Consider the following 13,920-nt stretch of genomic DNA (forward strand, 5'->3'; position numbering starts at 1 on the left):
GATGTCCGATGCAGGAATCCTCTTGAATGAGGTGACAGACACAGGCAAGGATAACGCACATGAAGGGAAAAAAGTAAACAAGAGCAGGCCAAGCCAATGATGCGCGTGTCACAGGGATCCGCAAGAGTGAGGAAAGGAAGATGAATCGATGATCCTCTTCGGGTAGCGTATCCCTTGATTCCATTGGTTGATAGCCGAAGCACAGGTCTAAGCTTCCTGTGGCAGGTTTCATCCGCTTTCAGGTGTGATGTGGTCGAATCGGAGTTAAGCAGAGACACAGGCCTATACTACCTTGTGAATCGAACATGAGAAAAAGATGAAGAGCGAACCCTTGGATAGGTTTGGGAACATAAACTTTTGAAGCATTAAAAATGGTTTGCCCTTCTGTGTGTGTGAGCACGTCTGATGTTAGTATTGGAAAGGGTCGATTATGTTATAAGGTGGCTTATACGCAGTTGGTGAATTTGTTAGCCGAAGCCAACCATTTCAAATAGGTGGCCATATTTTGGGCATTAAGTGTAAATGACTACAATCACAACGTGTTTACACATAGGGCGACGGTCTCTGGGTGTCTTTTGGGAGGATGGGGAGCATTTGAGCACAACCCCCATGGAGAGCCTATAGAACTCCATCCAGACGGGTCAACAAACATAAATACGACTCCTTTTTTCTGCCTGGTCTGTGTTGCTCTCTGTAGCTGTGATTCCGGTTTTTCCCAGCCAGCCGTGTTTCAGTCGCGGGCGCAAGGAGATGATGATTAAGGTTTCGTTTTCGTGATTTTTCTTTCTTTTAGTCTTTTGTCTGCGGGCTCTCGGCTTTATAATGCCTCATGCGTCGTCATCGTGCGAGAGAGCGGAACATGCTGCAGCAAGCAACAAACCGAACCGAACTTGCCTGAACTCCTCTCGACCAATGAATTAATATGTGTTTCTTGCCTCCTACGGGTTCTTGACGTTCTTCGGGCCCGTTGGGCCTTCTACCGACGACCGTGCGGTGCCTGTTGACTCGCACAAATTCATTCTAAGTGAAGGTGCTGCTTTGTGTGCTTTGCGAACCATTTCTCGGTCTCTCTATGTTTTGTGGCTGATGGAGTCTCCTCTGTTCGCTACAGTTGCTCCGTGGGTCGGATATGTATGCCGTTGTCGAGTTGTTTTGACCATGTGCGGGAGGTTATGCTGCAGGCGACAGCGACGACAACCGCAACATACACACTCCGTTTTTTTTTTAATAGCGATTCCCTGTTGCTTTTGATGCGTTATTGAAATGGACAATAACCTTTATTTACATTCGAATATATCTCTCTCCCGTTTTCTTCATTGCCGTACTCCCTTCGTTCTTCCGTGCCGAAGGGGTGCGCTGTGCTCTGCTGCTCGTCGAGTGTAAAAAGAAGGCGCACTACACCACTGAGCATCAGCACCATCACGACGGACGGTCTCTCCCATTCGCGCAGTCAGCAACCGTTTGAACATTTTCGAGTTCTCGTTCGTGTTTGGTAGGGCTATGCGTTCGCTCGGTTCGGTGGGGTGTATTTCCTCTTTTTGTCTGTTCTGCTTCCTTTCGCACTGCTTTACGGTCGTAAGCGTGCGTGAGCGACAGAACAGGCACACAGCAATCGGTCACAAGTTTAACGTACAGTCGCGACAGGAAAACTGCCAGACACCAGAGCTCTCTAAGTATAGTAGGCTTTGTGTTTTGTATGTGGCAGAAGATGCAAACAATCAACACTGAAACGAGCGAGCCACGCGGGAGCAAGGCAAATACGTGTAAAGGGGCGTAATATTATAATGCCCCGTCTAATGGCTATTCAAAAAGCATTAACAATTTCGGCAGGTATGCTGATGGCTAATTCCACTGCCAAATTCTCGTGGCTCATTGCTCGAGATGTTCAGATTTTTCGAACTTGTTAGGAAAAAAGGCTTGTTTATGTTTATGTTTATGATTCTTAAGGCTCAGGGGCCTGAGAGCTGATAAGTTTAGCAAGTGCCAAAAACAGCTTTTCAACTACTTTTCCCGTGACCGCGTATATTTTCTAAAAAAATAAAAGCTGACAAAAAGCTGCACATACTACACAGCTACGTAAACTTTTTTCAACATTGTTCTGAACTTATTTGTGTGGATTTCCTACTAGAATATTTTATATGAATTCTTTATATAATGTAAACTTAACCCCAAGGAATATTCCTATTCTAATAAGAAAACCGTTTGCTTATGATTGCAGAATTAATATCCCCTGGAATGGTTGCCTGGTGAAACAAAGCTTTACAAAGGGAATAATTGGATTACTGTGGGGTTGAGGAAGTAAGGAATATGAGGCCTACCAACCGTACCAATTAGAAGAATCTAAGTGCGGCGTGCATATTTGACGGAATCGTAGAACAACTTTCCAGCGTGCGCTTGATTCCTCTTGGCTCGAATTGGTGTGTTTGCGAGCCAGCACTAATTTCGTTGGTCAGTGGAGTAGACAAGATTGCCCCGCAGCTAGCGCACTTACCAAAATTGCATCACGCAGCCGGGTATGTTTAATGGACACAGGGAGCCTTGTAAGCGTCGTCTATGGCCGAATCCGTTGTTAAGCAAGTGCTCTCTGCAGTGACGGAGGGGCATCATCATCATCCAGCAGCACAGCAACAAGCAAAACAACAACCGAAAGACCAACATCAGCGGAAGGAAGGCAGCGCCACCAACAGCGGTACCGGTAGTCACACACATAGCAGCAGTGAAACCCGTCGCTCTAGAGCAGGAAAGTCGTCCAAGGGCGAAGTAACCAGAGCTAGCATACCGGTAACCTCCGCCAGGCCCAGGCAAGAGCGTTTTGATTCGGCCGATAAAACAAACCAACCGCGTAGTAGCGTTAAACGAAAGCACAGCTTACCACCATCGTTGCCACAATACGGCAACTCGTCGGAAGAGCAGCATCAACCCGCCGGCAAACGGCTGTCATTGAATTGTAAGGCCTCGGCCGATCAGCAGACAGTGGTTGCTGCTGTTCCGGTGGCATACCGTACTCGGTCTCGCACTACTTCCAAAGAGCTTGTGTTTACCGCGACCACCTCTGGTAATACTGGTGCAGTCGGGTCAAGTAGCACCGTTGAGTACAGCGTTGATCTCAAACAGCATCAGCTAGTTCAGCACCACCAAGTATCTGCAACACCGTCGAAGATTGTAGACGTTCGCAACAATCGCAACAAATCATCTACCAAAGTAGCGGCAGCAACAGCAGCGGGTGTATTATCTTCGAAAGTGGGAGGAGGTACCGGGATCGGTCCTCATGAAAGTACAAAGGCAGCAAGCAATAACACAGCATCATCCGAGCGTAATCCATCCTTTTCTGATCGCAGCAGCTCATCCGCATCGTCAATACTTCCCTCCTCTTCGCCGACAGTCGAAAGTAACGCAGCAGTATCAGCAGCGGAAGCTCATCAGTCCAAGGCGAAGCGAGGGTACACCGTTGGTTCAAGCAGTCGAGTAAACGGGGAAGAGACCACATCGCTTGCCTCGTCGTCCCGTGCAATAAGTAAGAACAAACGTCGAAAATCCGGCACCGGAAGTTCGCCTTCTTCAACGAAGCTTTTGCGTAAATTGGTCGATCGAAAAGGCTTGCTCGCAGAGGAGACTAAAGCCGCATCCAAGGCAACTATCAAATCGGGCCAACGACGATCAAAAGGCGATCGTAAGTGGCACCAGGAGGCGACTACTGTTGCTACACGTCCTTCTACGTCTAACGCTCCTTCGGTGGAGCAACAATCGGCGGTCGAAGTACTAACAATTCGGAACCTCCGCTCACACCAACATCAGCAGCAGCAGCAGCAGCACATAACGCTCACTGCTACCGTAAACGAGCTAGGAATCGTCACCGGCGCGCAGGTATCGTCAAACGCAGCATCGACTGCCTCCACACCGACATCCTTTTCGGCTTCTTCTACTTGTTCGTCGAGTGGTGCGCAAGTGCCCAAAAAGCGCCAGAAAGTGGGGGGGGATCACAATAATCAACACAATTACCACCACCATCACCAGCAGCAGCAGCAGCAGCAGCAACAACAATATCAGCAGCAGCATCCGAATCTGGGTGCTAGACTAGCGGCCCGTAGTAGTGGAGGTAGTAGAGAGCAGCAGCAGCCGCATCATCATTTAACCAACACAGTCAGTCTACAGCACTACCATCACCAGCAGCCGCCGCCACAGCAGCATTTGGTAGTACATCATCATCCGAGTCAGTTGGCGCCACAACACTACACGCTACATTCCCAGCAGATTCACCAATATTCCGCTCAGCAGCACCAGCAGCAGCACTTTCAACACTACCAACCGGCCCATCCTCAGCAGTTGCTTCACCAGCAGCAGTTTGGTGTGGGCGAGTCTGGTGGCTTGCATTTGCCATCCCAAAACCACCACCAATACGACGCAGGTGGTACTTCCGCACAACAACAGCAACAGGGGCAAGGGCGAAGCAGCAGCAGCAGCAGTGGAGGTGTTGCCGGTTTACTAAGACGCAGTTCTCGGGGCAAGAGTTCCCACTCATCCGCAACCACGGGGTCTTGCGTTAGCTCAAATCCAACCAACAATCCCTACCACCACCAGCCACAGTCAGCGCAGTCCGGCGCGTCATCATCATCAACATCGCGGTCCGGTAGCCATCATCATCATCATCACCGAGGTGGTGGTGGTGGCAACGGTGGCGGCGGCGCCGGTGGCATAGCGACCGGTTCTACTGCCGTACACTTCAGCAACAACGCGGCCACGGTGATTGCGGGCTCATCGAAAGGAGCGGGCAGCAGCAGCAGCACATCGAAAGGAGGAGCGATCCTGTTAGCGACCAGCTTCGACGGTACGGCCGCGGTGGGTGGTGGTAGCGGTGTTGGTGGCCCCTCTACCTCGAATGCGATGGCCAACGATGGTTCTCGTAATAATAACAACAATAACAACAACAACAGTGGCAACAGTGATGGAGCAAGTTCGCATCAGCCGTCGCATCCATTTATAAAGTTAACAAAGGCCGCCCTGGGTGGGACATCATCGGCCTCCTCCTCTTCGGGAGGAGTGCCACCACAGCAACAGCATCAGTCCACCCCCTCCTCGAGTATGGCGGATGTCAATATGATGCATTCGGCAGCTGGTACAACCACCACCACCGCATCCACATCCGGATCCGGATCGGGTGGTGCGGCCGGCAGTTCCGGTGTACCGCCGCCTCATCCAGATTCGGAAAGCGACGACAGTGAGGTGGGACGTCTGCAAGCACTGCTGGAAGCACGTGGACTTCCGCCCCATCTGTTCGGTGCGCTTGGACCTAGGATGCATCATCTGCTGCACCGTACCATGGGAACAAACAGCAGCTCGTCCAAAGCGCAACAGCTGCTGCAAGGTTTGCAGTGTCCGGATGAAAGTCAGCAGCTGCAGGCCGCCATCGAGATGTGTCAAATGTTGGTAATGGGCAATGAGGATACGTTGGCTGGATTCCCGATCAAACAGGTTGTGCCGGCACTGATTACACTCCTACGCATGGAGCACAACTTTGACATCATGAACAATGCGTGTCGTGCGCTCGCGTATATGCTGGAAGCATTGCCTCGTTCCTCCGGAACGGTGGTCGACGCAATCCCGGCGTTCCTGGAAAAACTGCAAGTGATCCAGTGTATGGATGTAGCGGAGCAAAGTTTGACAGCACTGGAGATCCTGTCCCGTCGGCACAATAAGAGTATCCTGCAGGCGAACGGTGTATCTTCTTGTCTCACCTTTCTGGACTTTTTCTCCATCAACGCGCAACGGGCAGCATTGGCCATTACGGCAAACTGCTGCTTAAGCCTGCACACGGAAGAGTTTCACTTTGTGAAAGATTCTCTAGCACTGCTTGCCCGTCTACTCGCCCAGCAGGACAAGAAGAGCGTGGAAAGCATTTGTACGGCGTTCTACCGGTTGGTGGACAGTTTCCAGCACGATCAAGCCGTACTGCAGGAGATAGCAAGCATGGAGCTGCTGAAGAATTGCCAGCAGCTGCTCGTCGTAACGCCCTCGGTGCTGAACAGTGGCACCTTTACGAACGTTGTGCGAATGCTTAGTGTTATGTGTGCCAACTGTCCAGATTTGGCCATAACGCTGCTAAAGAACGACATCGCTTCGACGCTGCTGTATCTGTTGACGGGATCTGCCGATCCGGTCACATCGGACGTTGAGCTAGTTCCGCGCAGTCCTTCCGAGCTGTACGAAATCACCTGCCTGATCGGCGAACTGATGCCACGTTTGCCAACGGATGGAATTTTTGCCGTCGATGCATTGCTCGAACGACCCCAACCAACCGTGCAGGATGCAGTCCAGTGGCAGTGGCGTGATGACCGTGGCGTATGGCGCCCCTATTCCTCCATAGATTCGCGTATGATCGAAGCGGCACACCTCAACTCGGACGACGAAATAAGTCTCAGTACGCTGGGGCGCACGTACACGATCGATTTTCATTCGATGCAGCAGATCAACGAGGACACCGGAACGACCCGATCCGTGCAGCGGAAGATAAACCATCAACTGCTTGCTCAGCAGGGTGCGGCAGCAGCCGAAGCAGCAGCAGCAGCGGCGGCTGCTACAGCGGCTGTTATCGTGAGTCCAGCTGCTGCGAGCAAAGCAGCAGCAGCAGCATCAGTGGATTGTGGCAATGTCGAGAATGCCGTTGCTGCAACATCGCCAGCTGTCGCAGCGATCGGTACGGGTTCTTTAAACCTAGCGACGCGGCCACCGAACGCACAGCGCGATGCCAGGATCGCTTGCCTGAAGGAAGAGCGTGGCCTGGCGGCTGAATTTATCCGCAACCTGTTCTCGGTGTTGTATGAAGTGTACAGTTCGTCGGCTGGTCCGTCGGTACGCTACAAGTGTCTGCGAGCGTTGCTGCGGATGGTGTATTTCGCGAATGGCGATCTGTTGCGCGATGTGTTGAAAAATCAGCTCGTTTCATCGCACATTGCCGGCATGATGGCGTCGAACGATATGCGCATCGTGGTCGGTGCAATGCAAATGGCGGACATACTGATGCACAAGCTGCCGGAAGTGTTTGGAATGCATTTCCGGCGCGAGGGTGTGATGCATCAGTTTAAACAGCTAACTGACCCATCGATACCGATCTGTGCGGCACCATCTCCGAAATCCACCGGAGGAACACAGAGTGCGCCAGCATCGGCTACAATCCACCCGACGGGCCCTAGTGGACAGACATTCGATTTTGACAGCAGTGCCATCGCGTCCAGTTCGAAAGCTGGAGGAGGAGGAGGAGGTCAAGTTGCAATAGCGATTAGTGGAAATGCTGGTGGATCACACGTGAAAAATCTTTCATCTGCAATGATGATGGCGAGCAGTAAGATGAGCAGCTCGTCGCACCACCATCATCACCAGCATCTTCCGCATCATCATCACCAGCAGCAACAGTCTTCGTCTTCGTCACCGTCTGCAGTAGCAGCTTCAGCAGGTACAATAGCAATGGCGAGCGGCAGCAATAGTTACACGACAGCATCTGGCTCTGGGTCGGCTATTAACCTCAACAAATCATCTTCGATGCGACAGCAAGCAGCAGCGGCACACCATCATCATCACCATCATTTGATGAACTTAATGCCACACTCAGCCATACAGGCTCAGGCCACCGGTCAGCATATGCCAGTGGCGGCGAATTTGCATCACCATCTGCAGGATGCTGGCACGAGTGGCACCACTGTGCAACCAGCTCCCGGCACGTCAATCGTAACGGCCACGGTTACCACGACGGGCAATGCAAACATTTTACTGAATGCCATCTACAACTCTGCAGCCGCGGCTGCGATGAATCCGATGAATCACCACCATCAGCCATCCCATGCTATACCGCACCATCATCAGAGCCATCATCCCCAGCCACAGCAGCCGGTGACCGGTGCAACGGTAACCCACATCTATCAGCCACCGCATCACTTCTCCGATGCGTTCGTAGGCTACAGCGTTCCAACAAACGTACCCGACCAGACCAATATTGCGCTGCTAGCGGGTACAACCGTTCCTAGTGCCGCGGGGACAGCTGTGGTCGGTAACAGCGGTGCAGGAATGATGCAGGGAATGATCGTTTCCCCGAACAACAGTTCCACAGCACCAGCTTCAAATGCGTTGGGACATCACGCTTCGCACGAGAGCGCCAGTAGCAGCAACAATCCTTCGGGTCAGCTGAAAATGTCCGACATTCTCAAGCGAAAGGTTCCACCGAAACGGAAATCACAGGGAAGCTCAAAGTCTAAATCACGCCACGATGATGCGCACACCTCGTCGGGTGGAGCAAGTTCTTCCTCGCAAGGCGCTTCGTCGCTGTCCAGCGGAAGTGGTGTCGCTGGTGGATCATCCTCCGGAGGCGTCTCATCGGTGATGCAAGAATTCATCAACAAGGCAACCACCAGCATGGGAGCAAGTTCTTCGTCCTCCGGCCGTCATACCCCTGCGTCCGGATCGGGATCTTCTCGCTCACGATTTACCGGAGCTTCATCGAAAACGACATCCTTCCTAGCGTCGCTGAATCCTGCTCGCTGGGGCAGGCAATCGTCATCCACTTCGGCAGCGTCCTCCTCTCACAATGCTTCTTCGTCTGGGGCAGCAGGCTACGGCAAGGATGGCAGCAGTGGTGGTAACTCGCTCAACAAGAGCCATTCGAACTCGAACCTTATTGCCGCCGGCAATCGAGAAAAGGCTCGCCAATGGATCCGTGACCAAGCGGTTCTGTTCGTGAATCGCTATTCTGGTACGGATGGTTCGAGCGGTCCGACTGATGGTGCTGCTGCGGGTGGATTAGGTGGTGCTGGAGGTGCTCTCGAGCAGCATCCCGCCTGCACAATCTTGATCCGGCTTACCGATGCAATTCGCAAACTGGACGGCCGGAAGGAAGAATGTTTGAATGCACTGCAGGAGCTGCGGGACATTTTGATGGAAAGTGACATATCACCGTTCGAGGTAAATCATTCCGGGTTGATTCGAGCGATGCTGAACTACATGGCGAACAATGAGAATCCGCTGGTTGAGCGTGCGATCCGTTTGCGTATGTTTTTGCACGTGTTTGCTGGACTGCCGGTGGAGGCGAACTATTCGCACGTGGGAGCAGGCACACCGGCGGGTATGGACGGTGCAGCGTTCAGTGCGCTGGTGGCCAAGCTGAACGGATGCGTCACGCAGCTCGAACAGTTCCCGGTGAAGGTGCACGACTTCCCGGCCGGCGTTGGCGGTCGGTCCAACACAAGTGCTCTTAAATTCTTCAACACACATCAACTGAAGGTAAGTCTTAAATAACAGACCTTAAATAAGTGTATGAATGGTCCGTAGGATTAGTCAATTTAGTTTAAAAGCTGTTATCAAACCGTCAAGGTAAACGAAAAGGTTACCAAACACAATCATAATTACAATAATACCGGGAAACTACTATTGATTAACCCAAATGTTTCATTTTGTCTCGCCGATTTTTTTTTTCCAGTGCAATCTTCAACGCCATCCAGAATGTACAAATTTGCGCCAATGGAAAGGCGGTACTGTGAAAATCGATCCGCTCGCGTTGGTGCAGGCCATCGAAAGATATTTAGTGGTGCGCGGGTACGGCGGTATTCGCGTAGACAGTGAGGAAGATTCGGAAGAGGACATCGATAACATTGATGCGGCGGCCATTATTTCGATGGGTGGGCTCAAGCACAAGCTACAGTTTTTGATCGGCGAACATGTGCTGCCGTACAATATGACAGTGTACCAGGCCATTCGTCAGTACTCGCCGTTGGTAAACGATCAGTCCGAGACGGACACTGATACGGAAACACCGATAGGTAAGCTCAATTGGAAGGCGGCTCAATATGGATGGAAAGTTGTAAAAGTGTTTGTGATTCCCTTTTTTTTTGCAGGAAGCGCTAGTATCTGGGTACAACAGCACACCATCTACTACCGCCCCGTGGAGGAAGAATCGAGCGGTTCGAGTAAGGGAGCGTCAGGATCGTCGCGAAAGAATAGTAAAAATTCTTCGCAATCGAAGCTTATGCGTCGCAAGCCAGAATTCTGGATTGATGGACAGGTGCCGGCCGTTGTGTCGCCGTTGGGACCGTTCCTGACTTCTAAACTGCCGGATGTTGTAACGGTACAGGACGCTTCGCTCGATGCACTCTGCATGTTGCGTATCATCAATGCACTCAATCGGCATTGGGCAACACTCTACTTTTCCGTACCGCACATACCGATTGTTCCGCAGGCTGAGTTTATTCATTCGAAGGTTAGTAGGATTTCTTCTCTTATCCTTTTGTGTGCGAGGTGTATCCTCCTATGATCCCTGGTTGTATGTTACCTGGTGTTACTTTCTATTTCTAGTAGTAGCACTTAACGGATAATCAGACCAAGACAACTTCAATTAACGCCCTTTTTCGATGTTTACAGATTGCAGCCAAGGCAAGTCGTCAGTTGCAAGATCCACTGGTGATCATGACCGGAAACTTGCCTCAATGGTTGCAACAGATTGCGGTGGCATGTCCGTTCCTGTTCCCATTCGAGACGCGTCATCTGCTGTTTTACGCCGTCTCCTTCGATCGGGACCGGGCGCTACAGCGCCTGCTCGATACGACCCCTGATCTCAATTCGGCTGACACGAGCGAACGCGTGACACCGCGTCTCGATCGTCGAAAACGGGCCATTTCCCGGGAAGACATACTGAAGCAGGCGGAATCGATCATTCAAGTAAGTGTTAGCCGCCAACAGACATACGGATCAAAAATCCACGAACGGGGAAACTGACTCTCGTCTTTCTTCTCATATTTTTTTTTCTTTCTCGCTTGCTCAGGACTTTGGACACTCGAAGGCTCTGCTGGAAATTCAGTACGAGAACGAGGTCGGCACGGGCCTTGGGCCAACGCTCGAGTTTTACGCGCTCGTCTCGACGGAACTGCAACGCTGTGATTTAGGCTTATGGAACGATAGTGATAGCTATAAAAACAACAACCAACAGTCGACCTCGATAGCGGACAACATCGTCAAATCGTCAATGGGTGGTGGTGCTCTCGAGGATGCCAGCCTGGACACGAACACGACAGCCACCACGATGACGCTCGTCAGCATGACGACGACCAACACCCGGTCATCGCTCGGCTCGAACCGTGGCAGTGACGAGGCAGCCAACAACAGTGTCAGTGGTGTTAGCGACGACAACAGTAGCTTCATCATTAGCAACGATAATTCGCTAAACATGCTGATTGAGCAGCTGAACCCGCAACAGGCCGAGCTGGAGAACAATTCGACACCACCGCCGGCATTGCCACCGTCGTCGTTTGCCGATGTGGAAGGTTTGATGATTACGCCGCTGTCGTCGGACAGTGCCGCCACCATTACGGCCGGTGCCATTTCGTATGTGAATGCTCCGCGAGGACTGTTCCCAATACCGCTCAGCAAGACGGCAAAAACGTCACAGATTTCACGCTTGAAGCACAAGTTTAAGTTTTTGGGCAAGTTTATGGCCAAAGCGGTCATGGACAGTCGAATGGTACGTGCATCCCAGCGTGCAACATTGATTATTATCCATTTGGCTCATTGATTGATCTCTTTTTTTTTTTGTTCTTCGTACCTTCTTTTATAGCTTGATTTGCCATTCTCTATACCATTCTACCGTTGGATGCTGAGCGAAGAAAGTTCTCTCGGCCTGTCGGATTTGGGCCAGATTGCGCCGGAAGTGCAGAGCACGCTGCTACGGCTGAACGAGATCGTGAAGCAGCGCGACCATATTCAGGCCGATCCGAACCTAAATGCCATGGAAAAGACTGAAAAGGTAAAACTTTAACTTTAAAAAGCCCCAAAATAGAGTCATCGCCGTTGATTTGATAAAGGAACGCAAATTTATGACTTATAGCCAAAAAAGTGTGCCTTCGAGTCAAAACAAATTTATGTCTGGTATTCCTGATTTAGAAGCAAAATTTAGCGGCTACGACTGTAGCTGTCCCTCTGTAAATTAACGCTCTATTTCTGCTTGTTTACAGATTGAAGCACTGGATTTGGATGGATGTCCTATTTCGGATCTGGGTCTCGACTTTGTCCTGCCGGGTCATCCAAACATTGAGCTGCGACGCGGTGGCCGTGATATGGCGGTGACGATCAACAATCTGCATCAGTACATTTCGCTCGTCACGCATTGGTTCATGGCCGAAGGTGTGTCACGGCAGTTCGAGGCACTTCGCGAAGGTAACAATCTTTGTCCTGGTTTTTTTTTTTGGTTCTCGTCGATAATTTATCATATTTTCCCCCATTTCTCTTCGGCAGGATTTGATACGGTGTTCCCGATGAGCCGACTGCAAATGTTCTACCCGGAGGAGCTGGAAAACGTGTTCTGCGGTTCCGGCATCGGTGGCACGAATCAGCAACGGTGGGACGTGCGAATGCTGTCGGAAAGCTGCCGGACCGATCACGGTTTCAGCCAAGATTCGCCAGCAATTCAGTTCTTCTACGACATTCTCGCTACGTACAATCGGGACGAGCAGCGTCTGTTTTTGCAGTTTGTTACCGGCAGTCCTCGGTTGCCGACCGGTGGCTTCAAGTCCCTCACACCGCCACTAACGATCGTTCGCAAAAAGATGGATGGCAATCAAAATCCGGACGAGTACCTGCCGTCGGTAATGACGTGCGTCAACTATCTGAAGTTGCCGGACTATTCGAACCGTGAGGTGATGCGCCAAAAACTTAAAATTGCCGCCTGTGAAGGAAGCATGAGCTTCCATCTTTCGTAAATATGGTCGTTCTTTTTCGTTTGCGTGTGCAGGGGTGTGTGTGTGTTGGGCATGTTTTGTTCTAAATGCGTGTGTATCAAACATATTTTCACAACACAACAGCCAAAAGCGTGCGGCATGTTGCCATGGATATGATATTCTAAATTTCTGTTCCCTCTCTGTGTGTGAGTTGAGAGGAGGTGTGTGCGTATGGTGGTAGCTAAATGATGATGCGTGGTACGAAAACTAATAGTCATTTCTTGAATCTCCCAGAATTTTGTCCTGGCCTCGTGGTGGACAATCAATCTGGGATGGGAAAACTATTGCTTGTAAATAATCCTTTTTCTATTTAAGAAAGCAAGTGTTTTGGAACAGTCACATGCACAAACACACACACACGCGCTTAAAAATATATATAAAGCTCACTACAAATCTTAAATGATAATGGGATAATCTTTAATGATAGAATTGAAGTTGAATAAACGACCGTTAAGGTAATTAAAGAATAAATGAATTACTGGTGAATATAAATAGTCTACAGTCGCGAGAAGGAAAGAGAGGAGAATCACATTGGTCTGCTGACGCACGGTCGGTCGGTTGGTCAGAAAGTTGGAGTGGCGGCAGTAGGCAAGCGAGCTTTTTCTGTGTGGCGTGTTATGCTAATATTATCTAGATTGGCGGCATTTGAATGAGAGAAAGATGTTCCTTTTTGCAGCTAAAAATACGAATAAATGCTCTGGTATAACACAAAATGTAACAGAAAGTTACGAAAAGGAAGTGGATAAAGAAAAGCAAGTCAGACTAGAGGGCGGCACAGACTCGCGAATCAACCAATCAACTAAACAATACTATCAATAACGAACAGTTAAATAAGGTTAATTGGTAGTTACTAAATGTATTGCTGCATAAAACAAAACACTGCAGAAGGCATTGAATATCTTTGGGGCTTTTAATTGACATCTCTAGGGAGTTCGATTACGTTCGATTTAAACCGTTTGGAGCGTTTTTATTTGGGGGAGGGGGGGGGGGGGGGCAGTTCTTTGAAATCCCACCGCAAAGAGAAAAGCATCGATCGAGCGTGTGTTGATGTAGTTTTACTGGAGGACGACAGGCCGTACTAATTATGTGATTTAGTGACAAGAATGTAAAATACACACGCGGAGTTATATATGGGGACGCGATATTGTTTTATATAAGTTCTCGATAAACGTGT

General features: G+C 50.3%; 1 protein-coding gene across 3 annotated transcripts in view; it reads left to right on the forward strand.

The window, feature by feature from the left end:
• Window positions 1-2,421: 2,421 nt before the first annotated feature.
• The window catches only part of LOC126556559 (E3 ubiquitin-protein ligase TRIP12), a 101,460-nt gene continuing 89,961 nt past the window's right edge, over window positions 2,422-13,920 (forward strand). For 2 of the 3 annotated variants that reach the window (XM_050211860.1, XM_050211858.1), the window contains exons 1-8: window positions 2,422-9,264; window positions 9,461-9,800; window positions 9,876-10,237; window positions 10,399-10,695; window positions 10,799-11,494; window positions 11,588-11,776; window positions 11,985-12,186; window positions 12,265-12,733. In XM_050211860.1, the coding sequence (XP_050067817.1) occupies window positions 2,554-9,264; window positions 9,461-9,800; window positions 9,876-10,237; window positions 10,399-10,695; window positions 10,799-11,494; window positions 11,588-11,776; window positions 11,985-12,186; window positions 12,265-12,728 (9,261 nt within the window). In that variant the 5' untranslated portion in view covers window positions 2,422-2,553 and the 3' untranslated portion in view covers window positions 12,729-12,733. Of the gene's footprint in view, window positions 9,265-9,460; window positions 9,801-9,875; window positions 10,238-10,398; window positions 10,696-10,798; window positions 11,495-11,587; window positions 11,777-11,984; window positions 12,187-12,264; window positions 12,747-12,907; window positions 12,918-13,920 lie in introns of those variants that run through there. The other variant, XM_050211859.1, reaches the window with a different exon arrangement.

Source organism: Anopheles maculipalpis, chromosome 2RL (assembly GCF_943734695.1).
Source record: "Anopheles maculipalpis chromosome 2RL, idAnoMacuDA_375_x, whole genome shotgun sequence".
NCBI lineage: Eukaryota > Metazoa > Arthropoda > Insecta > Diptera > Culicidae > Anopheles > Anopheles maculipalpis.